Source organism: Phyllostomus discolor, chromosome 3 (assembly GCF_004126475.2).
Source record: "Phyllostomus discolor isolate MPI-MPIP mPhyDis1 chromosome 3, mPhyDis1.pri.v3, whole genome shotgun sequence".
In the NCBI taxonomy this organism is placed as follows: domain Eukaryota; kingdom Metazoa; phylum Chordata; class Mammalia; order Chiroptera; family Phyllostomidae; genus Phyllostomus; species Phyllostomus discolor.
The window spans coordinates 176847753-176875565 of record NC_040905.2 but is presented as its reverse complement, the minus strand read 5'-3'; the positions used below and the strand labels follow the sequence as shown (position 1 = coordinate 176875565).

At 40.1% G+C, this 27813-nt stretch overlaps 1 protein-coding gene across 3 annotated transcripts in view; it reads left to right on the top strand.

Moving 5' to 3' along the window:
• Window positions 1-27813, top strand: part of TLE1 (TLE family member 1, transcriptional corepressor) — an 83222-nt gene that overhangs the window by 20261 nt on the left and 35148 nt on the right. For 2 of the 3 annotated variants that reach the window (XM_036021773.1, XM_028507090.2), the window contains exons 5-8: window positions 6051-6113; window positions 7707-7811; window positions 20647-20851; window positions 21586-21602. In XM_036021773.1, the coding sequence (XP_035877666.1) occupies window positions 6051-6113; window positions 7707-7811; window positions 20647-20851; window positions 21586-21602 (390 nt within the window). The remainder of the gene's footprint in view (window positions 1-6050; window positions 6114-7706; window positions 7812-20646; window positions 20852-21585; window positions 21603-27813) is intronic. The other variant, XM_028507105.2, reaches the window with a different exon arrangement.

Below are 27813 nucleotides of genomic sequence, written 5' to 3'. Positions count from 1 at the left end.
GTGGTGGAGTTTCCCCTCCCTAATCTGACTTTGGGCAAGGTGCCATTGCATTGCTTTGAGACCATGGGCAATTACTCTTAAGCAGTCCTCACCCTGTTTTGAGCTTCAAACAGCATTCATTATACATTACTTTGTAGTGGAGAAGTGAGCAGACATGGGGGAGTGGCCTCTTCGGTCTTGTAATTAGACTAGGTATAAGCAGCATGAAAAGGTGGAGAGTTGAGCTTTTAGGAATTATAAATCCTAAAATTTAAGTTCAGATGCCCAGAACATGTCTTCAGTTTAAGAGCCCTGCAGAATAGACCAGGGTTTGCTTCAAAAGCTAGCCTTTGAGATATTTGACCATATTTAATGTAGTTAAAAATATGTGAATCTTATACCAACTAAGGGTCAAAAAGAAACAACAGGCCCAAAATGGAGTTGCTTGTGCTAAGCCTCACATTGCCAAACCAAGGCAAACTTTTCCTGAAACAGTACATTCTTTGCTAATAATTGGTTTTTTCTTTCTCCTTTGTGCCTTTAAACACCTTTCCTTTTGTCAGCTCTTTGGAGGTCCTTTCTGTTTACTAGATCATATGCTGTCTGACTCATGACTAGTTGAATAAAGCCAATTAGAGATCTTCAGATTTACCCAGTTGAATTTTGTTTTTTTAACATAGGATGTAACTTGTTATTGTAAACAGAGCCTTGTTCTCTAACACTGTTTGGTAGTAGTTTATCTTGGTACCTCTTGATCATTGGGTATGTGGAGATTATTAGTCAGTGAACCATTCCTTGAAACCACGTGAACTGTGTGCCCTGGGGGCAGTGTTAGTGGCCGAGGGGCAGTGAGGAGCTGCATCACAGTGTTTCGTAGGAGCCTTGTTCTCATGCTTCCCAGCTCATCCTGTGGGGAAGACTTCTGTGCTGGAAGCTGTTAAGAATCCGTATGGAAACTTTATGTTAGATGTGATTTTAAACCAAGACTTAGTGTACCCACTAAGACAGCAAATGCTGTGGAGGATCTTAAAGGGCCAAGAGAAGAATTTATTTTCTGGTTTTATGAGGGAAAGGCAGCTTCCAAGTGGATGTGAGGTAGGCCTTGAAGGATTGAGGTAAGAGAACAGCTCATTAAAGAAGTTCAGCTGTAGTTTATGTATTAGCTTATTTGATTTTGATGAAACACTGAAATAGATTGGTAGTAAGAGACCTGTGGCCAGCTGGTTGAAATGACTTAAGGACACCTAGTACTGGTTTGCTTAGATGCAAACCCAAGTTTTTTGGTTGTGAGAATTAACTCTATTATAAGCAAGTCAGTGAGGAAAGTTGGCGTTGGTTAGGAGAATAAAAGATAGTTCTGAACAGGTAATTTGATGCCTGCTTCCTATTGCCTCAATGGGTGGAGGTTATCCATGATGGTAAGGCTTGATGCTGGGGCCTTTACCCAGCTGGTTAAGTCTCTGGGCACAAAGGTTCCATGCAAATCTGATTTGGGCATAGTTCTTGAACACTGACTAAATGTGTTGCCTTACATGGTGTCAGAAATACAGGCACAAGGAAGGCTTATTTATAAGCATTTATGACTATTAGTAGGTACCAAGTACATCTTCAGCTTTCATCAGGAACATGATTTCCAGGTGGAGAGTACAGTTAGCCTGAAGTTTTGTTGTTGTTTTCCACTGTGCGGCCCACTTCAGTGCCTGCAGCCCACGGGCAGAGGCTGGGCAATGGCTCTGGGCCAGGGTGCTCTGGCACAGGGCACTATGGGGTACTATTGTTTTTTTAAATAGGTTTTAATTATTTACTTTTTAGAGAGAGGAGAAGGGAAGGAGAGGGAGAAAAACATCAGTGTGTGGTTGCCTCTCATGTGCCCAACTGGGAACCTGGCCTGCCACCCAGGCATGCGCCCTGACTGGGAATTGAACTGGTGACCCCTTGCTTCACAAGCCGGTGCTCAATCCACTGAGCCTCACCAGCTAGGGCAGCCTGAAGTTTTTCCACTGGAGTTGTTATCCTTTGGAAGAGGTAGAAGGCAGTCTGAAGAGCTTACAGACTTTCTTAATTCCTGCTTCAGCAGGGTCAAATATCCAGTTTAACTTGCTTGCAAACTATGGTTGGAATAGAAGCATGGGTGGAAAACACTACTTGTTAATTTGTGTTCAGTTAGAGGTCTTGCATTGAAACAAGAGATGATACTTAAGAATTAATGTTGGTTTTCATGCTGCTTTTCAGAGTTTTTTTAAGGGCTGGGAAAAACATTTATGAAACTCTCCTGGGGTGGCAGTGATGTTTTAGAACTCATAAAGAAAACACTGTCAGGGAAACAAGTCACATCCTCACTCATGCTGCCTGGAGCTAAGAAGTCTCCTTATGGAGAAGCTGGGGCAGCTCAGAGAGTTTCTGGGTGAACCGGAGGTGAGACTTGAATTTAGGCTTCCTTGCTCAGAATCAAGCTCACTTATCAGACCTGGCAGAGGGAGGAGACAGCTTGGATAAAGGCCCTCCTCTGTCATTATTTCTATTTCTTCTCCAGACCATTTATTTAGAATTCCCAGAACAGATGGTGTGGCTTTTGATGTTTCTTCATAAGTTTGAGCCTGTAACCTTCCTCCTGTTTCTGTCTTACGTACTGTAACCCAGTTTATATGAGCTATGCTTTAATATGTACTTTTTGTGTTTTTTCCTTTAAATAACTAATATTATTAAAGATTTACAAGTTCATTTCATTTAGACCAGGTCTTAAGGGTCTCCTGACAGTTAAAATCAGTTCTACCTTAAAGCCACATAGTATTATTAAATAAATCATCTTTTCTTGACCAAAATAAAGATCAAGTACTTAAGCATAGAAAGTACAACCATAGAAGAAAGTTAAGAATGGAATCTATAATTTTGGAGTGTTCTAATTCTGACCCAGTGAGCAGGAACATAGAAACATTATTCTTTAGTTTGACCACATAAAAACTTAGTAATGCATAGCAAAAAATCTATAGTAAGTAAAGCAGAAAGACAAATGGCAAGATGGATAAACTATGAAAGTCAATATTTGTCATATGGAAAGAACTACAAAAATACAGTGATGCATAAATACTAAAGAGAGAAAGGAAAAAATACAGTGGTCCAATAAATATATGAAAAGGTTTAGTTTTTGGAAGAATCTGAGTGATGGAAATAACAGTGAGGTTTTTTTTTAAAATCTATTAAATGGATAAAGATTTTTTTAAAAGGTCAACAAAACCCAATATTGACACTGTGGGAGAGCATACACCCTTATAGACTGGTGATAATATGAATTGGTAAGCTTTACTGCTGGGCAGTTTATCAGCATGCATTCCAGTTTAAAATATGCATACACTTTGACCTAGCAGTTTCTCTCCTAGGGGTTCCAAAGATCTGTGTAGAGGGTTATTTGACATAGAATTTGTAAACGTGGAAAAGTAGATGAAACATAAATGCCTGGGGTACTTAAACACTAGTAGGCTTGTCTTGTGGGATACATCAAGGATGTCCTCATTCATGTCATTTATTGATTGTGAGGGTATCCATGAGACATTTTATAGTGGAAATAACAAATTATAGGAAGGCAGTATGTGTAATGGGGCCTCTTGATATAAACATATCTTTCTCTACTCTTAGTTTGTGAGTACTCGAATGATGCTTCTCAGAATCACCAAAATGTTACTCACGGTTATCCTTTCATGATAGACCTGGATGTGTGCTTAAAGTGAGCATTAATCATTTTTAAGATTGGGAACCGTAAGTGTGAATTTTGGAGAACGGGAAAGTGTAGAATGTTGTTCAGCTCTGGCTGGTGTGGCTCAGTGGATTGACTGCTGGCCTGTGAACCAAAGGGTTACCAGTTCAATTCCTAGGTAGGGCACATACCTGGGTTGTGGGCCAGGTCCCCAGTGGGGGGCGCTTGAGAGGCAGCCACACATGGAGGTTCCCTCCCTCTCTTCCTTCGTCCCTTCCACTCTCTCTAAAAACAAATAAAATCTTTATAAGAAAGTGTTGTTGGTATATGTGATAGGTAGAAAGCTGGAGGGCAAGGGTCTGAGAGTTCACGAAGGGCATCCCTGCTCCTTTACATAAGGGGCAACCAAATCCCCCCTCCCTGGGATTTATTTATAAAAGAATTGTCTGTGAGTCTTTTTTCCACTGCTCAGAACAGTTTTTGAACTCATCCATTTTGATGCCTTTTAGTGCTTCTGATGTTTTTTTGTTTCACCTTTTCAACATTAGCAGAACGTTTCCCTTTAAAGCCCTTTTTTTATCCTGTGAAACAAAAAGAAGCCAGTCGGGGCAAGATCAGATGAATAGGGAGGGTGGGGCATGGAGGGTCACACAGTTTTTTGGTCAAAAACTGCTGAACACTCAGCATGGTGTGGGCAGGTGTGCTGGTAAATCATTCATCATGAAATGGGCAGTTGCGTTGAGAGCCTTCAAAAAAAATCTCTGAAGTCGAATAGTCTCTCACAGCACACCAGTTGGTACACTGACACAGATGGGTTCTTAGAACATTCACCTAGTTGGGGAAGCCTGTACTACAAGGAGCCCTCCCTCCAGAAGATAATTCTGGTTTCTTTTGGGTTCCCCCTCATAGAACCAAGTATATAGTACCAAAGCCTGTTGCAAAGGAAAAGGAAGCCTGCTGTTGCTTTAAAGGAGAGCTATGACCTTGAGTTAGGTTGAGTGAGTGGCTATAATCGGTTGAATTGGGTGGGGCTGCCCAGTTCTGTTTTTGCACCTGGTACAGCTGCATCCTTTTCCATATATGTTTGTCCTGCTGGTTAGAGCAAGGTCGTGAGTTGGCTCTCTATACCAGCCATTTCCCCTTCTAGTACTACATTTCTTCCAGGCTGGAACTCTATCTCTGGTGGTGGGGGAGAATTGAGTTTGGTTGGCCCATATGCAATCCCATCAAACCAAAGGCCTTGTTGCTCAGTTAAATGGAATCATCTTAGAGGACAAACGGCAGCTCTCTTTTATATACTTAAATATATGGTTTCTGAGGATTCTACTTTACCTTAGTTATTTTATTCTCTATTTCTCAAGGGCATGGCTGTGTGCTTCATAATTTTCTGTTTGTGATCCTTTTCATTACCAACTTCACTAACATTGACGGAAAACAATGAAATAATTAAGGTCAACGCTGGCGCTCCTTTTAGGTGGCTTGTTTTTTTTTTTTTCCTTTTAAGGCTGAGCTGGTTCTTCAGAGTTACAGAAAGGCAGAGCTGTTTTGCCTTGCTAGAGGTTGTTGGACGTGGGGCAGGGAGGTGGATCCTACCCTGTGCTGGAAGCAGGCACCTTTCTTCCTCTCCCTTTGCCAGTGTGTTCCTTGTACCAGAAGGATCTTGTGGATTTGGAGCTGAGCAGAGACGTTTCCTACTTTCTTTGGAACAGCCCACGCTGCGGACACTCAGGACATGTTTTGTTAATGTTCAGCTGGAACGTGGGCCCTGTCACTGAGGTCTTCACATTTGATGCTCTAAATTGTGGTGAAACTTTACCAGATATTCAGAATGTCTTGACTTGACTGTCTCTCTTTGAGTTCTGTTTTAGCATTATTTCTTGGCTTGTTTAGAGTTGGGACAGGTGGAAAGAGGTCCATGCCTTCTTTCTTCTGGACTCCCTCTAGACTGTACCTTGAAAGCTACACCGCTTTGATGGGGCTCCTGCTCCCCTGGTTTCTGACACCCGTTTGAATGAACTTGCTCTAACAACATAAACGTGCTATGGAACGCCATAATTGAATAAGTCTGTGAAGGGGTTTGCAATCACCAGGTTAAATGATTATATAGCCTTAAACCACGTAGATTTTCCAATTCAATTAAACTGCTCATTATCTCTTATTTAAGTGACCAATAAAGCGTGCAGTTATGTCTTACTTTGCAAGTGGGATTAATATCTACTGTTTATCTCAAGATAAATATTAGTAAGGTAGCCTGGGAAAGCAATTTCATGCCCTCAAGTGTGAGGCAAGTGGAAGGCTAAAGTGTTGGGTATGAAGTTTTATCTTTCTGAACTGATTATGGAGTGTATACTAAACATTTATATGGCTTTGTTCTTTATAGACTGAAATCGCCAAGAGATTGAATACGATTTGTGCACAAGTCATCCCATTTCTGTCTCAGGAAGTAAGTAAAACTGTTCAGCTGTTAAAGTGCAATTATGTTGCTTCTCTGTTTGCAAATTAGCTAGTTTTAAGATGTTAATTTTATCACAAGGAACAAGTGTGAAGAACATCTGTTACAGCTGTGGTGTGTAAACCCCCTGCTATTCCATCTAACAGATCTGAGGGCACACTGTAGAAATGGTGGCAATAGCTCAACCTCAAATTAATTTTTTCCTTTGGAAAACTGCAAAATGACTATATCAAACTTAAAGCTTTTCTTTTCTTTGAGGAGGAGTATAAGCTTAATAGCTGCTGATGATTCCAAGTGTTCTTTTCTCTAGAGAGCTTTTCTTACAATGAATTTTAAAAATGGTTCCATCAGGGTTGACTTGACCATGGAAGCAGGTTTTTATTTGTTCTCGTATAATGGTTGATTCAATGCTGTCCATGGAGGGAGAGGATGCTGATACTCTTACGGATGAACTAAGTGTTCATGTTATCTTAACTTACGGAGTTATATACATATATAAGCCATTTTATTAATTGACAAAGCCCCAGAGGTTTAACTTTAATATTTCAAGAGGGAAAAGCTCTTTATATCAGTAATCTATGAGATTGACTCAAAATCAGTATGTTTAATTCTGGCCTTAAATTTTACCTTGCTTTTGGATACAAGCTCATAAATGCTAAACTGTTTTTAAGTATGTACAGGATGTGTGTGTGTGTGTGTGTGTGTGTGTGTGTGTGTGTATTTATCTTGAGATGGAGTGGAAAACTTACTGAACTTGGAGCTGAAACACTGAGTGTCTGTTATTGGCATCTACTGCTCTGTGCTGCATAGGGCCATCTCTGCTATTATAGCAGCCTTGTTCAGCATAACTTTCACTTGATTCAGCACAACTTTTACTTGATGTTACAGTTTAGATTTGTTGGCCTTTTGAATCGTGGTGTTTGTTAGACTTTGGTAATCCTGGTCTCTGCTGCAATCTGTCTCATGCCCCGCAAAGCACCAGTGTGGCTTTCTTTTCTTCAATGGTGGGAGTTGGGAGGTGTGCAGAGCATTTCCAGTCTGTGGGCTAAGCGTGGGTGCCTTCCTTTCCTTTGTGTAGGGGGCGTGAAATATCTAAATGCTAACGGAGAGGATTTCCCAGAGTTTGCAAAAACTACTTGTGGGCTGAGATTTGTTGCCCAGAGAAGTGATAGAAGATTTAATGTTTAAATTTTAAGTATCGAAGTGGGCATTGTAAAACGGCTGTGAAGTTTACTTGCTCAAACTTATCAGAACCCCTTCTGCAAACCAGGGTCATCTTCCACATTCCATACTGTTTATTTTCTGAAGCTTCAGGTTACCATTTTAGATGTCCTTTTTGACTTTCTACTATTCCAAGTCTAATTTTGCCATCAGAAGTTTAGTGGTGACTGGTGTTAGTTAGAAACAAGGGAAGTACTGTTCTGTTTTTCTTTCCCTTTTCTACCTGTATGAAATGTGTGCTGGGGAAACTTTGCATATAAATCCATATACTACAATATGCATTGTATGTGGGATTTGTCTTTTTGTTGTTATGATTGGAAGGTACAGTGCCTTGCTAACACTTTCTTCTCATTGTTTTCAAAGCACCAACAACAGGTGGCGCAGGCTGTCGAACGTGCCAAACAGGTGACCATGGCAGAGTTGAATGCCATCATCGGGGTACGTGGCCTACCAGGTCTACCTCCTACAGTGTGTATAACCAGCTTTCATTTCTTACTAATTTGATGGCTTAATCTGTGTATCTAAAATATTGTATAGCTTAACATTCACCCATTTGATAAAGGCGGGAGGGAGAGGGGCTTCAGTTATGGCTGAGGTGTATAGGGGAAGAGAGATTAGTGTAAAGGAGATGATAGGAGAAACATTTATAGAAGGAGAAGAAAAATCAATCTACATTTTAATGGGAAAATAAATACCATTTATCCTGTGACATTTAACCATCTTTGCTCCAAAAGCCAGTTTTAAAAACAGGTTTAAATTAGATTTTTAAACTCTTGTTTATTCTGTGCTATAACTTTAGATCACAGTGAGGTCAAGACATGTCTCATGATGACCATTTCATTTTGCTGGTTTTGCTCTTGCCTTTTGCTTTCCTAGGGTATTGGAACCTATATAACTATTTGGTCTTTCTTTCTTGTGCCTCTTTCATGAAGTTTTAAGTGGTACCCCAATGAAAAGAACTCTCTGTCTTGCTGTTGAAGAAGTGATAATTGTCTGCCCTAGTGCCCTCTAGCCTTTCACCAGGTTTCTGCTCTCCGATGTTGAGTTCAGTTAGTGTTCCTTGCTGTCGACGGGTTGTCAATCACAAGTCATTTACTCAGCATTAATGAGCCTGGTGAACCCTGTGGTCCATCCCCTGCATGAGTTCACTCCCGCCCCCTCCCTTTAGTATCCAGGATGGTTCTCAGGTTTTCTGCCTTTCCAGACTAAGTGAAAGTAGCTGAAACAAGGGACAGTCCTTTCTGATTTTATTCATATGTGAGTGCCTTGAGCAGATTCAAATCACTCATTTATCAATTTATGTTAATTGCTTGTGAGAAGATGCCCTGCTGGTCTTTATAGTTCTCTCAGACACTTTGTAATGATAATTAGACATGCTGCTGTACGGATTAAGAGTGCTATAGTCCAATGACGGCCACAGACAATGGAACCAGTTAATCCATCAGGGTTTAAAATTACATCCCAACTGGAGATGGAGAAAAAACATAAGAGCCAAGGAGGATTAAAGAATGAGCCTCAGCTTGAAAACTCTCCTTTCATCAGTTTCTCAATTGCAGATCTGCAGTCGGGTTGCCTGTGGTAAGCTATTGGCAGTCAATTAGGTGAAATAAACTGGGAGGGTGACCTTCATTTCCTTTTAATAGCTTTTTCCTCCCTGAAATGGGGAGCTTCAGTGGATTTTCAGCTTAAATTTTATTCAAGCTGCTTTATTACACTTGACAGCTTAGCTCTGCATAAACAATTCTCCCCTTCTCCTACTCCCCCCAGGTCCAGGCTCTGCATTTCTCCCCCTTTAGTATCACATTTTTGACTGTTACTTAGTGGGCTCTCTAATCACATTCAACAAAAAACACAATTACATCTGCATTTGTCTGCTGCCTTCTGTACCCTTTTCTTGTGTAATGAATTGCTTTATTTCAGAGATCAAATCAAATATTCACTGGTACTTTTGCATGTACCGTGTTTGATTAGCAAAGACTAATAGCAAATTGTACTTGTAGCTTGAGCACAGAATTTTTTAACCCTAATGAATGAGGTTGGAAAAGCCTGTTTTGATTAAAAGAAAACATATGCAAAGCAGTTCTCAAGTACCCAGCTAAACTTTGTGGAACATGTTTGTTTTCTGATGGGTTCAAAATTTTTACATATTGTTTCTTGATGGCAAAACGTTTATTTTTAATTCTCAAAGGCACTGCCCAGTCGGACACATTTTAGAAAGGAGGAAATTGTATTGACCAGATGTTGATAGGTAATACTCATTTTGAGCAGAATCAGAAAACAAAAATAGCAGGTAGTTTTAGAAGGGCAGATGAATCGCTAATTTTATGAATGGCTTTAGTCCAGGAAACATGTTGTGGAGATTAGAAAGGCAGATTAGCTCTGCTAGCTAGCAACAATAACCCAAATCAGTGAATTGGGCCCAGCACAAGACTCAATGCCAATTGCATGTCTTCAGCATACTGGCATGTGTGGTTTTTATAATTGTAATTTTTGAATCAGTATATTAATTTGTGTCAGGCACTTTTAAAGTTCGTGGTGGTCAATAATTATCCCACACTATGAGTTTCATGCACTGGCATATGCTTGATTTTTGCTTGAAAGGAATTGCGTGCGTCCTGGAAAATCGAAGTAGCATAAAATTGGGTTGACAATTCAGTGGACCTTTGAACCCCTTCATTGAACATGCAGTGTGTCAACCTGTCTCCCCAGAGAGGAGGAGGTTCCAGGAGGCTGTCTGTTCCTACAAGCAGCAGCTGCGCGCAGAGTAAATGCAGCCCGGTTTGATAGCAGCTGTCAGTATTGTTCAGGGACCGATTTGGGGTAAAGAACAATGGGAGAGGCCACGCTCTTCATCTGCATCGACTTTCAGGCTAAGAAAAGAAATAGTAATTTAACGGTTTAGACATCTATTACAAGTGTGAAAGATCATGAAAGAGTACCCTTTAAAATGCAAATGAGCCGAAACATTCTCATTCCCTTTAAGGTACAATCAAGGAGCTCACTGCTTGCTTGACAGGGCTAAAGATATTTCTCTTTAGCAAACCTGGAGAAAGTTAAGTATTCCCAAGGACACCAAGCTTCTAGGCATATTTAGCTTGTGTCCTCCAACTATGGATGCTCTTTTAGGAGGAAGAGAGAGGATATATTTTTTCCATCCTTGTTGAGTGAATTAATGGTGCCCATTTCTCACCAGCATAGAAAAGTTGTTCTTCTAATGGAAAAACTGAATTTTAAATCTTTTCCACCAGTACCTGCCTTCAACTATGGTTTGTAAGAAAAATGAGTTCCTTAGATAGTTGATGCTTGGAGAAATTATTGAAATGCTTTTATTTAACATTTTAAAAAATAACTTCCACTAATAGCAAGTTGATAATCAACAGAATAGTAACTGCAGCCGTACTCTTTGAATTTTGCTTTTCATAAGCTCTTTGGCTATTAAGCATGTTATATACTTATAACAATAGAGTATTTAATAATGTAGAGATATTCATAGACACAGGGTTTATTTGTTTTGACACAGCTGACTTGTGCTTTAGAAACAAATTCATTGTGCAAAGGGAACATACTCATTTGAGACCTTGAAGTTTTTAAATTTACTGACTGATTTTAGAAGGAGGGGGGAGGGAGAGAGAGAAGAACATCGATTTGTTGTTCCATTTCTTTATGCATTCATTGGTTGCTTTTTGCATGTGCCCTGACCAGGGATTGAACCCACAACCTTGGTGTATGAGGATGATACTCTAGCCAACTGAGCTACTCAGGCAGAGATTATATCTATCTATCTATCTATCTATCTATCTATCTATCTATCTCAGGGTAATCTCTACAATTTAAGCAGCATCTCTCAAAGATTTTTTAGAAAAAATTCTAGAATTGTTAAAAATGCTTAAAATAGATGGCGAAATGATTTAACAATTTGTGGAATAGTTAATGACGACGTGAAGTCAGAGAAAAATTGACAGAAGGGCCCTTTGAGATCGCTCCCCACCGTTTTGGGGAGTTTAGGACTAAGAGCTCTCTTCTTCCTGCTCTGATCCTAAGTAATTAATTGAAGCTGAATTTGGGATTCCACCTATCTTTTTATCTGGTTTACATGTCATAATTAATAGATATCATATATAAATTTAGATGTGCATATATATGCACACACAGATTTTCTTTTTGAATTGAGGGGTAATTTGTGTGTAGTGAAATGCATAGATCTCACGTGTACAGTTTTGCCTCTTTGGGTGTATGCACACCCCTGCAACCACACTGCTCTCTGTGCAGTGTTTCCATCACCCAGGAGGTTTCCTGGTCCTTCTCAGCCAGTTCCCACCCCCCCCCACCCCCCTTAGGGAAAATGGTTGGGTTTTGATTAAAAAGTAAGTAGTGGAGTGCAATTTTCTTCTTTCAAGGTAACAGTTGCATGGTTGTATATTTGTTTCTAAACAAGTCTCTAGGACACTTGGTGCTTCAACTTTCTGGCTTTGTGACACCTTGTCTGGCCAGTTCACCTCTATCAGTGCCCCATCTGTAGAGGGATAGTATCATGTAGCTTGCATGATTTTTGTGGGGATAAGACCCTGGTGGGCAGCCTTCACCCAGCATGTGGTCCTGACATCTTGAACTGCAGTTTTGTCTGCTTGGTTTCTCTAAGTGTCTGGAGCAGATCTGTGTGTCTAGTTGGGCAAGCATCCTTTGAGGAACAACTGCTCCAAGCAGCGGGTCACTTCCTCCTTTGTCTTCTCTAGTGGTTACATGGAAGCTAGTGTTTGAGATTAGACCCAGCCAGATGCTCTGTTCCTGCCTTTATGTTGTCGTGCATGAATGTCCTTTAATAAAGATACAGCGATGGAAAGTCATCACCATTTAACTTCTGATGAACAAACTCAAAGTGCAAAACCAAAGATATAAAGTTAACTTTTGGAACAGATGTAGAGAGAATTGAGAAGCAAAAATGTGAGGAAAAGACATCATTGGCTTCCTTACCATAAAGAGGAGAGGAGGGAACAAGGCCTTTGTTGCCACTGGGTGGTGGCAGGGGTCACTGTGATGGAATTGGAAGGAAGAGGTGTCCGGATGACCAGTGGGGGTTTTCTTTCCCATACTGTGAAATGCCGGATTTCTGATAGCTGCCGCAGTGCTAACTGTGGATATAAGAAGTTGAACAGTTTCTTACAGCAATTGCCTGTGAGCTTCAGGAACTCAAGAAATTTGGGGTCGATGTGGGTAACTTTGTTTTTTTTCCTTTCTCACCTATTTGGATATAGTTTGACTTATTTTCCATGAATAAAACTTATGTCAAAGCCAATGGAGCTCAGGTTTGGGGCTCCATTTATTGGTCAGATTTGTATTGGGTTGATCAAAAAGTTTGTTAAGTTTTGTCTGTAAGATGGCTGTAGTAGTGCTTAGTTGCCTTTAACTTAATTGGAAATAATTTTGCTAGATTGTATTCTAACAGTTATTTCAGCATGCATTAAAAAAAAAACAGCAACAAAATTGGTGAATTTCTGTATAGCCACCCTAATATTGAAGATGGGAAAAAATATGCAACATTTTCAGCATAAAAGCACACCCGAAAGCAAAAAAAAAGATTTGTGCAGTATATGGAGAAGGTGCTGTGACTGATCGAATGTGTCAAAAGTGGTTTGTTAAGTGTCATGCTGGAGATTTCTTGCTGGGTGATGCTCTGTGGTAGGGTAGACCATTTGAAGTTGATACCAATCAAATTGAGACATTAATTGAGAACAGTCCATGTTAAACCACAGAGGAGATAGCTAACATACTCAAAATATCCAAATCAGTAGTTATTGGTGAAAATGAAAAATGTATCTTATATTTTACAGAAAAAACTAAACAAACTTTTTGGCCAGCCAGCCCAGTATATTTCTACTTCATAGGCAAATTTGTCATGCTCTTCATTTTAAAATAACTTAGCATGGAATAAGTGTAGGGTATTTTGCGATGTCTGGCCATGTTTGTTTGTGTAGAGGATGGCTGTGAGTATAAACGCCTGATGTGTCTGTAAGCAGGAGCCTTTCTCTCCTTAAGAGATTGAGTTGTAGACCTAAAGGGCTTCCATTGTTGCATGAGATGATTGGTTTAAGGATTAGCAAAATGTTGGATTATTTTTCTCCTCTGGCTGTAGCTGTCAGCTGTCTATAAGATTGCAGTGTGTGAAGTTTAAGAGGATGAGGTTAGCCTCTTATTCTTATGAGTATGCTGTTAATCCCTGGAAAGCCCATCAATAACCCAGCTGTAAGTTTCTTTATAAAACAAATTCGCCCTAGGAGCATAATGCATAGCCTGCTACCTAGAAGAGAAAACGAAATGGCTACAACAAACAAGGATCTTCTAGCTCCACTAACTTGTATTTGGTTACATGCTGTCCATTTAAATTCTAGTAGTCCAGCCCTTTTATTAATTTTCCAGAGGGTATGAGCAATATTGCAAAGAAATCTTTTTGTACACCTTACTTCTCCTTTGGTTTAAGTTAGATTTTACTGAGAGTACAGCTAGGTGTCTGACAATGCAAGGTTTGGCTTGAGTGCCTAGGTTCTTCTGAGTAGTCAGAGTGTTTTTTAGTTATTAGAGAATTTGTTGAAGCATTGTTTACTCTTAAATGTCCCCACACATTTTTTTATATGATTTATACTTGATTCCTTGGAGAAAGCATACTTTTTTCTCTCTTTAAGAAAGTATAGAGTACCCAATTTTATGAGTTATATCTATGTGTATTTTAAAAAAATTACTTATAATTTATATACTATAAAATTCACCCTTTTAAAGGCATATAGCTTCGTGTATTTTAGTATATTCTTGTACAACCATCATCACTACCTAATTCTAAAACATTTGTAACACTACAAAAAGAAATCCCATATCCCCACTATCAGTCAGTCTTCTTGCCCTGCTTCCTCTCAGTCTCTGCAGTCACTTGGTCATCCTGCCTCTGGATTTGTCTATTCTGAACATTTCATATAAATGCAATCATGTAACATGCGGCCTTTTGTGTCTGGCTTCTCTCACATGGCATAATGTTTTCAGAGCTTATTCATGTTGTAGCATGTACTTCAATCCTTTTTATAGATGAATGATATTCCATTGCATCAATATCTACTTTTTTATTATTATTTTTAACCTCACCTGAGGACACTGTTTCATTGCTTTTAGAGAGACAGGAAGGGAGAGAGTGAAACATTGATGCGAGAAAGAAGCATTGATTGGTTGCCTCCCATATACACCTGGACTAGGATTGTAGGCGCTGGGTTCAGGGATCAGATCTGCAACTTAGATATGTGCCCTGATCAGAAATTGAACCCGCAACTCTGGTTATGGGATGACGCTCCAACCAACTGAGCCACACCAGCTTAGGCAGTATATACCACATTTTTTGATCCACTCATCAGTTGGTGGATGTTGAGGTTTTTTTCCACCTTTTTGACTACTGCTACTAGTATTTGTGTACAAGTTTTTGTGTGGACACAATTTCTCTTGGATCTCTACCTAGGAGTGGAATTGTTGGGTCATATGGTAACTCTGTGTTTAACTTTTTGAACAATGGCCAGACTATTTTCCAAAGTAGTAGATGAGAACTCCAGTTTCTTTACATCTTCGTCAACACTTGTTACTGTCCATCTTTTTGATTCTAGCCATCCTAGTGGGCATATAGTGGTTTCCTATTTGTGGTTTTGATTTGCATGTCCTTGGTGGCTAATGATGTTGAAAATTTTTTCACTAAAACATGACGTGGTTTTGTAAGTGACTCTGCCTAAACAAACATGACTTTTTAAAACTTACTGTAATTCTGGCCTCTTAAGTCCCAGGGTTCTGGTCCCTGTCACACCTATAACAGTCATTTAGGGCAGGTGGGATGAGCAAGTGATGAGGGCTGAGTTGGCCTGTGTGGATTAGCCACAATGCAAAAGGAATGAAGATGAGGGCATTGCTTTGCAGAAGTTTAGGCCTTCATCCTGTTGCCTGCCTACACATAGGCCATCATTTTTTCTCTGTGTGTCATTCTCTGTGCACTACTGCTCTATTGAGATGGGGCCTCTCAAAGGATTGTTGTGGGTTGTTTTTTTTTTTAATTGTCTTCAAGTGTCTTGAGAATTCTTGGCCCCAGAAAGCAGTTTCTGCTTGTTTACCACCCTTGCCCCTCTTCACGCAAGAGGCCATTCACATAATGGGAGGTTTTCAGGTAACTCCTGCAGCAGTGTCCTTGATTTTCCTGCTGCCACACAGCTCTTCCCCACTCTCCCACTTGTTTACTGCGGCACAGCAATTTTCTTTTTCTGCACTCTCCCAAGATAAGAATTGAGTGTTTTAAAGAACAGGGAAATAGAAATCAAGTAAGAGTGATTTGGAGAGAACTGTCAACAAATACTACTTTTCACATTTTTTCCCCTTTAAAAGTGTTTAAATGCCAAGTGCTATAAATGCTACTTACTGTCACACTTTTAGCTTTAGAGATGTTATTTTGGGACAAAGTTTTAGTTCGGATTGGGTTCAGTTTGTGATCTCTGTGATGCAGTTTTTCCTGATATTATAAATGGGATTGAATTCAAGTCGATTCAGTGGTTGAACTTAGCCTCTAGTGAGGGCGAGGTTGGCATTGGCCTTCACTTGCATTCTGGTGTCTTTTCCAGCTGCATAGGCAGCTCTGATGATGAAGCAAGCATGTGCTACACCTGGCTGAGAACAAAAACATAGAAACACTACACTATCACATTGAAGCTCTGAGTGTAAACAGTAAAGTCAGTTTCACTATAGTAATGTAATTGACCCAGGCTGCTCTAGGTAGAAGGTGAATTAAAATTCTAAATGTGTGGCTGTTGTTTGACATGGATGAGGTTACTTTATTCCTTGTGGTTTTCAGTATCATTATAATACTCAGGGTTTGGTGTTTGTTTTGTTTCGCTCTCAGCCTGTTCAGATTGTTTGGGTGAGAAAAAGTACATTCATCACATTACCTCACCCCCAACCTAAACCTTTTGGTAATGCACCAGAAACACTAATATGTAAAAGTTACCTGTGTAGGTATTTTTTAAAATAGGAAGTTTTTTTGTTTGTTTTGTTTTGAAATTGTTAGTGGTATCAGCTCTAGGAAGTAAATGCTCTTTTTTTTTTTTCAGTTTTGGTAAGGTATTCAATGGTGATAAAAGGAAAGTGAACAATTGAATGTTGAAAGTGTTTTTATATTTTAAGCAACAATTTGGCAAGTTCCTGGGTGTTCGAGAACCTGGATTCTAATGTGATGGGACAGAATTCCGGCTTAGATCTAGCCCCAAATTTCTCAATCTCAGCATTATTAACATTTTGGGTTTGATAATTCTCTGTGGTATGGGGCTGCCCTGTGCATTATAGGATGTTTAACAGTATTCTTGGCCCTCTACCCATTGATTGCCAGTAGCACTCTATCCCCTGAGACCCCAGTTGTGACAGCCATGAATGTCTGTAGACGTTGGCAGATGTCCCTGGGATGGGGAAAGGGTAGTGTCCAAATTGCTCTGTTTGAGAACCCACTGGTCTAGCTTGATAGTCTCAGTTACCAACTGTATAGCTAAAAGCCACCATTGCTTATCAAAAACGCCTTTTCTAATGGACTTATTAACTGTTTTGCTTATATTCTGTGCTGGATAAATTTATAGGCATTAACTTGAGCAAAAGTTTACTAATTAGTGTAAACTATAATAAGTGGGTAGATGGTTAAGTTTTCCTACCCTAGCTGTCAGGTTGAGACACATTTTATAGTTTTCCCTGGTGATGAGCTCAGGTTTGGGTCTGTAGGAGACTGATGCATGCAAATTCTCCTAATTGGCAGAGCCATTGTTTTTTGTTTATTTGTTGTTGTTTTTCATTTTTAGGTTTTTTTTCTGGCCATATAGCAATGCCAGTAGTTCTTTGGTTTTAAAACATGCTTAAGCAGCATTCATGGTTTTTCTTTGGTAAAAGTGATAGGCACTGCGTTGCCTGTCTCAGTAAGCCTTGTTGAGAAAAAATGTTTTTCCAAGGACACATGGGACAGGTGGGCTGCCCTTCTGGACTTGTTTCACTCTCCAAGATGTGGGCCCTCTGTTCCTTTCAATAAATGTTTTACCTTAGAAACAACATTTCTTACCTCATAAGAACCTTATTCTGAGAGACTCGAGCCAGAGCTTTCTCTGTTTAGCCTTGATTCCCCTTTATAAGTTTCCTTGGAAGAATGGTGGAGCAAAAGATACCTTTTTCAGGTGTAGGGACAGGGTATTGGGAAGCAGGAACTGGAGAGTTGGCTCTCTTGAATCAGAAACCTAAGAACAAATTACCATCTGCCACTGCTAAGAATGCATGGTGCAGGTGCGTTTATCTCCCAGTAAGTGTCCAATGGTATGCCAGCAGTGTTGCACACCCTTAGGTTCTCATTACCTGGGAAAGGGAGAAACACGAGGTCTTTTGTGAACATGACTAGGCTGCTGTGGTCCCAGGAGAAATGCTGTTCTAGGGAACAAAAGCTTTGCATTCATCCTTCCGGCTGTGAGCCCCAAGGCAAGCCACTCTGTCATCTGTGAAATGGCACCACCCTCCCTGCCTCCCGTGTGTTCTGAGCTGAGGCCAGATACTGAAAACAAAAATACTATCTGGGACCTTTATTTGGCAGGATAAAGAAGTCAATGTGAGACACTGATGGATCCATGTTTCCTGGGTTTACAGTATCTTCAACAGTGGACCCATCTTTTTGCTACCTAGTACGCCTTCCATTTTGATGTGATTTTGCTTTTGAAAAAAAAAAAGAGAGAGAAGAAACTTTCAAGATGGCCAAGTTAAGGGTGTAGGAATCCAGTTTACTTTGATCATGGACAGTGAGCTATTTCTATAAGGGGAAAACCTTAGAGGGGTAGAAGTGGAGCTGCCCATGGCAAGCTAGGTTCTTGGATATCCCCGTTGAGTTGTTAGCCTAAATGTTGGGTGTGACCACACAGATCTGCTTCTCAGCTGCAGGGGCAAAGCCCCTTTATTATGTAAGGTAACCTTTCTTTTCAGTAACATATCAGAGAATACTTTCCAATTCATTTTTCTAAAAACTAACTTGGGTTTGGCAGGAAATCTGTTGTTTTCCTTGCATGTCCAAATTTTGCCTCTGCTCTGACGTAAAATTCCACCTCTGAAGTCATCTTTTGGTGACTCGATTCTGGATTTTCGGGGTAGTGGGGCTGTGCGGGGAGGGTGGTAGGGTGGTGTTCTCAACACTGTAGTTTCCTGCCATCCCCTATGCTTAGCCTTTCTCATCTTCTTTTAATCAGTGCTGTGCTTAATTACCCCGCTGCTCTTGCTTGTGTATGCATCACTGCATTTCCCCCCCAGAAGCCGGACATAGCTCTTACTCTCCAAGTAATGATAGTAATTGCTGGTAGGGCAGACCTGGTCCTCATCCTTCTGCAAGCGCATTTCTTATGGCAGGTGTCTAGTTCCTAATTAAGTGCTAATGAGCATGCCTAGTGGACCGCGACGCCACTGCCAGCTTCTTCAGTTTTATGTCTTGCTATTGCCGAGCTCTTAAAAGGTGACAGAGCAAGAATTAGTGTCTTTGGATGACAGGAAGGTGATTTTATGTGTAAAGAAATTGTTATTATGATCTCAAATGGCGAATGAGTAGTTTATAAATACTTTCCCAGAATGCTATTAATGCTGTCTGCTCGGACCTCGCCCCCTTTTCCATTTCCCTCTAATTAGAACTGTGCTCTTTTTGGAAGGAATGGAAGTTTAGAGAGAACATTGGCTCCTAAACATTTTTAAAAAGATGCTAGTAGTAGTTGAAGATTTACTATAAAATTATTTTGGACACTGATTTCTGCTTTTAAGATGCTGCTTTCTCTTGCTCTTGAGGGCAGGGAGCTTGTTTGGGATTCAATTAAAGATCAGTATTCTAGGTGGAAATTACTGAAGATCCTGGAGTGAAGATTTAATATATTCAGTACACGCAGGGGGGTAATAAATAAAACGGGCAACTGAGTCCCAGGGAAGTGAGCACAAATCAGAATCTTAAGAATTTCCTAACATTACACCTTAGAAATTGAGCTTTAATCGTTTTTAGTGTCTCATCAAAAGCAAGTTTTATGTTGGACAGCTGAAAAGCGGCCAGATTTATGGTACAAGGGCCATTTCTTGGATACTTTTCCATGTCTGCAACACACTCTTAAATATAATAGATGAGAGCAATAATACTTTTTAATATGAAGAGATTTATAATCTCTGGAATGGGTTAACCGGTAGAAGCAATGGCATTTGGGAATGGGGACTTGGGTCACCATGCCTGGTGTCCCACAGGACTGGTGAGACTGTTTTCCCATCAAAGTAGTTGGCTTCTCTGGGTCTCATTGTTTTCCTTATGACATTGAAGGACTGGGTTTGGGGCATGGAGCTCAGGAAAAGTAAGGGGTAAACAAGGCTTCTCCTTAGCTAAGATTCTTCCATATGTCACGTGCATGGCTCCCTGTGACCTCCCGTTGTATGCGGTAGCACAGTGACCATTGCAGCCATTAGAGCTGTTCCCATATTGACCCCACTCCCTTCCCACCTGCTGGGAGACCTCTGCAATTTCCTCATTGCTTTCAACCTTGGTCCCTTTTGTGAAATGGGAATGTCAGTACCTACTCAACAGTGAGGGCTTAATGAAATAAAGACATACAGTCCTTGGAGGTGGAGTACATAAGAAATGCTGGGTGTTCCTGCTTTTTGGGTTCTGTTAATGAGAGATAGTATTTTGGTTTTGTTTCATCATACCCTTGTGGTAAGTTAAAGCAAGAATGTTGGGGTAAAACGGAGTCTCTTAGTAACTGATGACTACTCAATTACTACATTGTAGGATGCATACCTGTGCTTCCCCAATTTTACCCTTTCTGAAATCAGGACGAGTCTTGAATCTGTGGCATCTGGGGTCCAATAACATACTGGATTTCATCCCTTGAGGCACATAGAGATAGAACTCTAATATGAGAGTTGCTTACAAACTTTGGCTTGCTGATGATAATGAACAGCTACATTCCCAGAGGTTGGTTATGCCAGAAAGGACAGTATAGATCTGAGGATTTTATTTTGGGAAGAGTACAACTCATCAGGTAAAAGCTTCTGATGAACTGAAAACACTAATCACATATTTTTCTCTTTTCCTCCCTCTGTCTCTCTCTTCACTCCCTTCGTGTGCATGTCATCCTCCTGTTCTGTTCCCCTCCATCCTGTCATGTCGTGTCTACTTTTCCCTGGATGCCGCCAACGCCGCCGCCACCACCACCCCCACCACTACCTTCTCCTCCTCCTCCTCCTCCCTCACCACCACCAACAGCAGCAGCAGTTGCAAGCTCAGCATCTTTCTCATGGCCACGGACCCCCAGTCCCCCTAACGCCTCACCCTTCGGGACTTCAGCCTCCTGGAATCCCGCCCTTGGGCGGCAGTGCTGGCCTTCTGGCACTGTCTAGTGCTCTGAGTGGGCAGTCTCACTTGGCAATAAAAGATGACAAGAAGCACCACGATGCAGAGCACCACAGAGGTGAGAGGCCGGGCAAGCCAGATTAGGACTTTGTCCCCACACTCATACAGTGCTGCAAAGTTGTGTGCACCGCTAAAGAAAGCCCCAACCTATTCAGAGAGCAAACAATGAGCTAAGAGGAACTGTCGCAAAGCTTGGCCACTGAAATACAGTTCACCCTGGAAGTTCTCAGGGTTTAACATGGGCATCTGTAGATTTCTCGATCTCGTTAGATTGCAGGCATCTTGACATCTTGGCAACTGCCTAGTTAATGCCAGTGGCCTGTACCATATTATGGAAAACTGTTAACTGCTTAATTGGGTAATTTTCAAAGAAAGTAATGTTGTTAAATGGGGCGAAATAAGAAGTTAAATTTGAAAGTGAATGTGTTCAAATGAGAGGTTTGATAATTGCATCTGTTACTACTTAGTTTCATAGGCTTTAATTCTAGTATGCGTTAAATATTGGGCAAAATTGCACTTGACTAATTTTTTGAAGAAAAGTAATTTATTCTGTCAAGAAATAAAAAAAATAGGCTTTGTGTATGGTTAAACTGTAAATCTTATGTTTACAAAATACTGTAATTTTCAGGAAATCACTGTATTAGGAATGTGCAATGACTTATATAAATAAAAGCCATTTTTAAAACTGTTTGGGGCTTGTGTTCTAATTATTCCCCCCTTTTTTTTATTTCTGTTCTTGCCTCTGTGTCTGAACTGGCATGTCTGTGCGTTTCTTGGTAACCTCGGGAGCAGACAGAGAACCGGGCACAGTAAGTACTCTAATGCCTGCTGCACATCAACACCTCCCCCACCCCCCTTCCTGCAATGCATCTCAAGCTGCCTTTCTTTAAACACAGGCACAGACGCACAAATTCTTCCCTGTCTCTCTCAGTACCAGGTTTTTTATTTTTATTTTTTTAAATAAGACTGTTCCTCTTCTCTCCTGCCCCCGTCTTTTTCATAAAACTTTTGTTAAATGAGAGCAATGTGATTTTTGGGCAGAGCTGTTTGCTGTGATCTGTGTGTGCCACAGACCCACGTAAAAAATGTTTCCTGTTACATTTCGAGTCTAGGTTGCCTGTAGTTTAAAAGAGTGTTCATTTTTATCTTAAATCAGTTTTACAGGCAAGAGGTCACAATCCATATGTGAAATTGGTTAGTAATGTGTTATTTCTACCTGAACCATTTATTATCCTCTGCAAATGCATCTTAGTTGCTAGGTTTCCATATCTAGTTTTCTTTTCATAATTGTCCTTGGAGAGTGAACTTGAACTTAAATTTATTTTAGACTAAAGAACTGAGAGTCTAAGTTCTTAAAAAAAAACAACAAATCTAGCAGACAGGTGTTCTGTGCTTGGAGAGTTCATCCTTTCACCAGCCTAAATCTTTCCCATTTTGCATAATGCATGTTTGATCTGTGCATATATGTGCCAGTTAGCTGCGGGGAGATCTGTATCTGAAATGCATCTCTCAGATATGATCAACTGGAGTGAGAAATTGGCCCCTTTTCAGTTGATAACGTATGGTTTTTGCCTTTCTTTTTGAATATGGCATTATTTTGACCATCTTAAATTTTAACTGTGGTCAGGAAAAAAATGAGATACTGAACTTTTAAATCATTCTGAAAAAAATTTTTTATGGGTTTGTAGGGAAGATGTGTAATTCTTTTCATTATGAAAAGTTTGTTTTTTTCCCCCTCCATTGTCTGTGTAGAATAGTAGTGACTTTAAAAATTCTTTTTGAAACAAATCTTGGAATACTTGATGCATCAGGCTGTGTTGGGGGAGAATGGATAATGGTGAAAGGAGAGGGTAGCTAGCTTAAAAATTTTGGTATTACAAGTTTTCTCTGGAAAATGTTGCGGAGAGAAAAAATACATAGCTAGGGAATAAAATATCCTCCTTGCAAAGTACACACCCAGGTAAACTGACTTTGATTTATGGAGGTGGCCTTTATATTTGATGTTTCAGTGTCCCTGTAGATTATCGTCTTTTCTGCCGTGTCCATTCAGTAGAGTATCAAATTGAAAACCAAATTCTGGACCAGAGAAGAGACTCGGGTGTTGAGAGAGCCCACCTGTGTCCTTTAGTCTGCTGTAGGTTTTAATTGATTGAATTTTTTATTTCACCATATATCACTGCATATGTATGTATTGAGCGTTTACTATACGTAAGGTGAATGGGAAGTGCACCTGTAGTTTGGGATTCATAGGCACACTTAGCATAAGGCCTTTCTCAAGGAACCAAGGAAAAGAGACTGAAGTGCTATAAAAAGTAGACTGTAGAAAGTTTCAGTAACAGTTCAGGCAGTCATGGAAGGCGTACCTTGGCATGTACCCCTCTGAAATGCCAGTGAGTGGCAAGAACAAGAGGAGGTTTGCATGCTTAAGCTAGTAGAGGCAGTGTTCAGACCTCCTTGTTTATTTTTGAATGTGTCTAATCTCCTGTTTGTATTTTTGACTGAAAAATGTACACAAGAACTTAATTTATTATGGAAGTGCGGGTGGGATGGAGGAAGGATGATGAGCTATGTCCTTAAAAAAGATCAAACTAGTTATTGAGTTTCAGGCAGCTGTAGTTTGCTTTTTTATGTTTTTTAAGATTTTACTTATTTATTTTTAGAGAGGGAAGAGAGAAAGAGGGAGAGAACATCAATGTGTGGTTGCCTCTCCGGTGCCCCCTTCTGGGAACCTGGCCTGTAACCCAGGCGTGTGCCCTGACTGGGAATTGAACCAGTGACCCTTTGATTCACAGGCCGGCACTCAGCCACTGAGCCACACCAGGCAGGGCTGTGGTTTGCTTTTAAGTCCACATGTTGAGTTAGTAGTCAGTGAATGTTCAAATCAAAATGTGGATATAGATATGTTGCATAAAGCAATCTGTAAAATAATATAAAATAAATGGTTACTTAATGTGTTATTTGAATGTTGCCTTTTTTCATATCAAATTTTTGACAATGATAATTTCAGAATATTTTATAATATTCAGAGTATTTTCAGAATATGTAATGTGTTTCCTGCCTAATTGTTACAGATAACTCTAGGTGATGACGATACAAAATGGGAAAACTACACTAATTTGTAACATAAACATTTAATTAGGTCTGTAGAGAGGAATTAAATTGTTTACTGTCCACATAAATGGCATTTTGCTGCAGTTATATAAATAAGTAGCTCTTAAGACTTTGTGTGAAATTGAACAGGGGCAGCAGTGGGTAGGTAATAAAATGATGTGTACTATTAGCCTAAAATGTTACAGAACTTACCTAAAGTGGTTTGAATTATGAAGTCGAATTTACTTGGCAGATAAAGTTAGTTGATTGCTCTTTAATGCTCTTGTTTTTTGTTGTTGTTTGTTTTTTCACCCAATGAGGGGTTAAGGTCAGTTGTACAGGGTAGAGGTGTTCAGTGCTTATGGTCTCAGAATCTTTATACCCGTAAATTAAAATTACTGATGATCCCAAAGAAGATTGGTTTATGTGGGTTATATATTTTGAAATTTTGCTGGGTTAGACATAAAACACATTTAAAATCACTTAAGCAGATAAAGAGCTACTTAATTTGTGTTAACATTATTTAACAAAATAACTATTTTCTAAAATAAAACAGTTGTAGTGGAAAGAGTGGTTTTATCTTATACGTTTGCAAATGTCTTTAGTGCCAGGTTTAAAAGAGGATAGCTGGATTCTCATCACCTTATGCATCCTTTTGGTTGTGAAACGTTGTATTATAGGAAGAAAGTTTGCCCTCAAAAGAGATGTGTAAGGGTCTTGGAACATCAGGCCAGTTCTTGGACCAGACTCTGAAAACCTCTGTCATAAGGCTGAGGGTCCTACTCTGAAAAATTCCAGACTGGCCTCTAGTCTTACATTTTTCTGTTCTTCTTTCTGTAGTGAACATACGTTTATATTAAGCGCAAAAACCAGAAACTTACATAGATCCAGAAAGAATGTGGATGTGTATGGATTTGTATCTGTAAGTCTGGAACTGGTTTATAGGACATGTTTGTTTATTTTTAGTGACAAAATAATTCCATTTGCTAGTTTAAGGTTTATGGTAAGAACACAGTCTTAACATAACCTGTTTTAATGTAAAACCCAAGAAATGAAAACACTAAGAGTAGAATGAAAACATGGAGACTCAAAATCTTAAGTTGCTTGTTTCTGAAAGGGATGAAGGATAAAGCCAGTAACCTTTAAGAGGTTTCTTTTGCTGTTTGAGTTGTTTATAAATTAAGATTTGACTAGTGTTTTTCTAATTTGCAAAACTTGGTAGTGGTGGTGGTTTTTCACATAAGCCTTCTGTCAGAATGCTGTTTACTGTTGAACAAAGAAATATGAAGTGACCTAGAAAGGTTATTTCGGTAGCTATGAACACATCAGATCTTTGAATTAGAGATGAGTTGCATTAAATTTTGGCCGAAGGGAATATCACTTAAGTCTACTTGAAAGACCTAGAATTAGAGACTTGACTACAAGTTGTATGGCTAGTAAGAAAATAGGATAGAATATGTGTTTAAACACTCATTAGTTTAAAAAAATACTTGCAGAGCACTTACTATGGGCCAAGCACTGTTTGGCTCACTTGTTGTCATTTTGCAGTGATATCTTTTAATGTTGCAGTCAAATATTTTTTGAATGAAAATACTGACGTTCCTGACCCATGTGATACTATTTGGAACATTTAGAAAAGGGAGGGGACTTGGAGGGGATATTTGGGAGAGATTCCAGAGCACAGAGGGTCTGTGGACTTAGGCAGAGTTCATGGATGGGCTTCAGAGGGTTCTTGAACCCTTAACAATTGCATGTAGTGTTCTGGGTCAGCATTCTTGTCACCAGATTCTGGGGAGAGGTCATAACTCTTCATTAAATTTTCAAAAGCGGTTCCTGGTCCAGAAAAGTCTGAAGTACTGTTCATCTATATTAGAGATCGTCATGGTACGGTTACCATTTTATCAGTAAGGCACCAAGCTGAAAGAGGGTTGGGTGCCTCTTATCACATATTTACTTAGTTAATGGCAGTTGAGAATTAGATCATGTCACTGAGGGACTGTGTTCTCACTCCTGTAACTGGCTTCGAAAATTATTGGTCTCGTATTTAGAACTTACTTAAAAGTAGTTACGTCAGCCATCTCTCTGTTTAACATAAGATGGTATATCTATTTTGTTTTTCTTCTCTACTTGTTCTGCTCACCTAGCTACTTGGCCGAGGTAGGGAAAGACCAGATCCTAGTTCAGGACCACCTGTTACTTCACTTTTTTGCTCAAAAGGACACTCAGCATGTTGGAGAGCACAGGAGAAAATAAAGTGTGAAGCTTTCTTTGGAGAAAACTTTGTGTTTTTCTGAAATTTTATTTTTGTACATCACATCATCTCCCAGTGGTTTCTTGGGCGCACGGCAGCGTGGGGGTGGGGTGTTAGACAGAACACCTGCTTGGACAAATGCACATGTCAGGGGAGTTCGGACCACACAGGCAGGCTTCCTCCACAAAGTGGTGATGGTGGCTGCCTCACAGGGCCAGGGTTGAGGAACCAGAAACACCACGTCATCAGTTGTAACATAGCAAGCCTTTGGGAACATCCCCCCACCCCCCGGCACCCTGAGTACCTGCTAGCAAAACAATAAATGCATTATTAGTCATGCTCAATGAAGTTACTTCTTTCCTTGCCTTTTTCAAATACAATGGGTGAGGCAGTTGTGGAAATTAGGGCCTGTGTGACACGGTGGCAGTTACCGGTGTTTCTTAGTGTGTTAGGACCATGAAACTGACATCAGCTTCTTATGAACTTGGTCAGTCTCGTGATAATCATCCATCAAACCGTCTCGTAAATGGGTCTTAGGAGAAGGTAGTTTTGTCTAAGTGTTTATGACTTTATCTTGACCTGGTGCATGTCAAGGAATTGCCTGGAAATAAGGGATGAAACTGAGGTGAGTCACCTAAAATTTCATTATTTAGGCACAGTAGAAAACACTAAAGTTTCCTTAAGCAGATTTCCCTTTTGATAGAATTTGAAGCCATGTGCTTTAAAGAAATGGATCCTGTGGGAAAACTGCCATCACTATCATGAGAAGGGTGGCCCCCTGAAGAAAGGAAAGCCCCGGTTGTTTCTAGGTTGGTGGTAGTGGTGTGTACCTGTAACAGGTGAGCTGTCTGTTTATTGTGGATGCTGTATCTCACCAGGTGGATATTGGAGCCTGTGTGGGACTGGAGAATGTTTAGGGTTTATCTCCTTGTGATTATACTGTATATAGGGCATCTTTAGTCTAAAAAACAAACAAGAGCAGGTAGAGACTATTTCTCCAAAACCTTTTTAGACTTGGTTTGTATTCTGTAATTAGATAACTTGATGCCCATCATTTGGAGCTGGTTTTCCTAAATTTTATTTTCATTTTGGCCCCACAATCTTTTCATTCCCTCTGGAATGCAGTAGGCAACAAACTCTCGATGTCCCATGTTTATCTCAGATAAGGAGAGCTGAGTGTAAGAGCCATTGGATGTCCAAATAAGTCGCAGTCAGGTCCTGACCCAGCGCTTTGTAGTTTCAGGGCCTGGTCTTGCAACAAACGTACCTCATTAGAGGCTGCAGAAAGAACAGTAACCCCTAAGTAGCCCTTCAAAAACATGCTTTTATAAAAAGGTTGAAGTATGGATTTGATTTTTGCTGTGACCAAGGCCCTGATTAGAGGAACGAAGGCATTCTGAGTTCATTTAAAAATTCCTTTAAAGTGATTATATTTATTGTCAGCTCCTAAGCTTTTATTTATTTTGCTTTCCCTGGAGAAGGGGAGTAGAGAGCAAGCTGGGGACATAAAAGGTGATGCCTAAGGCATCGTGTTATTACTTTGACATACTCTTCCAGTCCAAATACAGACTGGGTTTGTCTGTCTCCTGCATGGCTGCATCCCTTTGCAGGAATCCTCCTGACTGTCCCCCTTCTGCATCCGACAGCACTGAGTTCTTAGATCAAGATCAGGGACACAT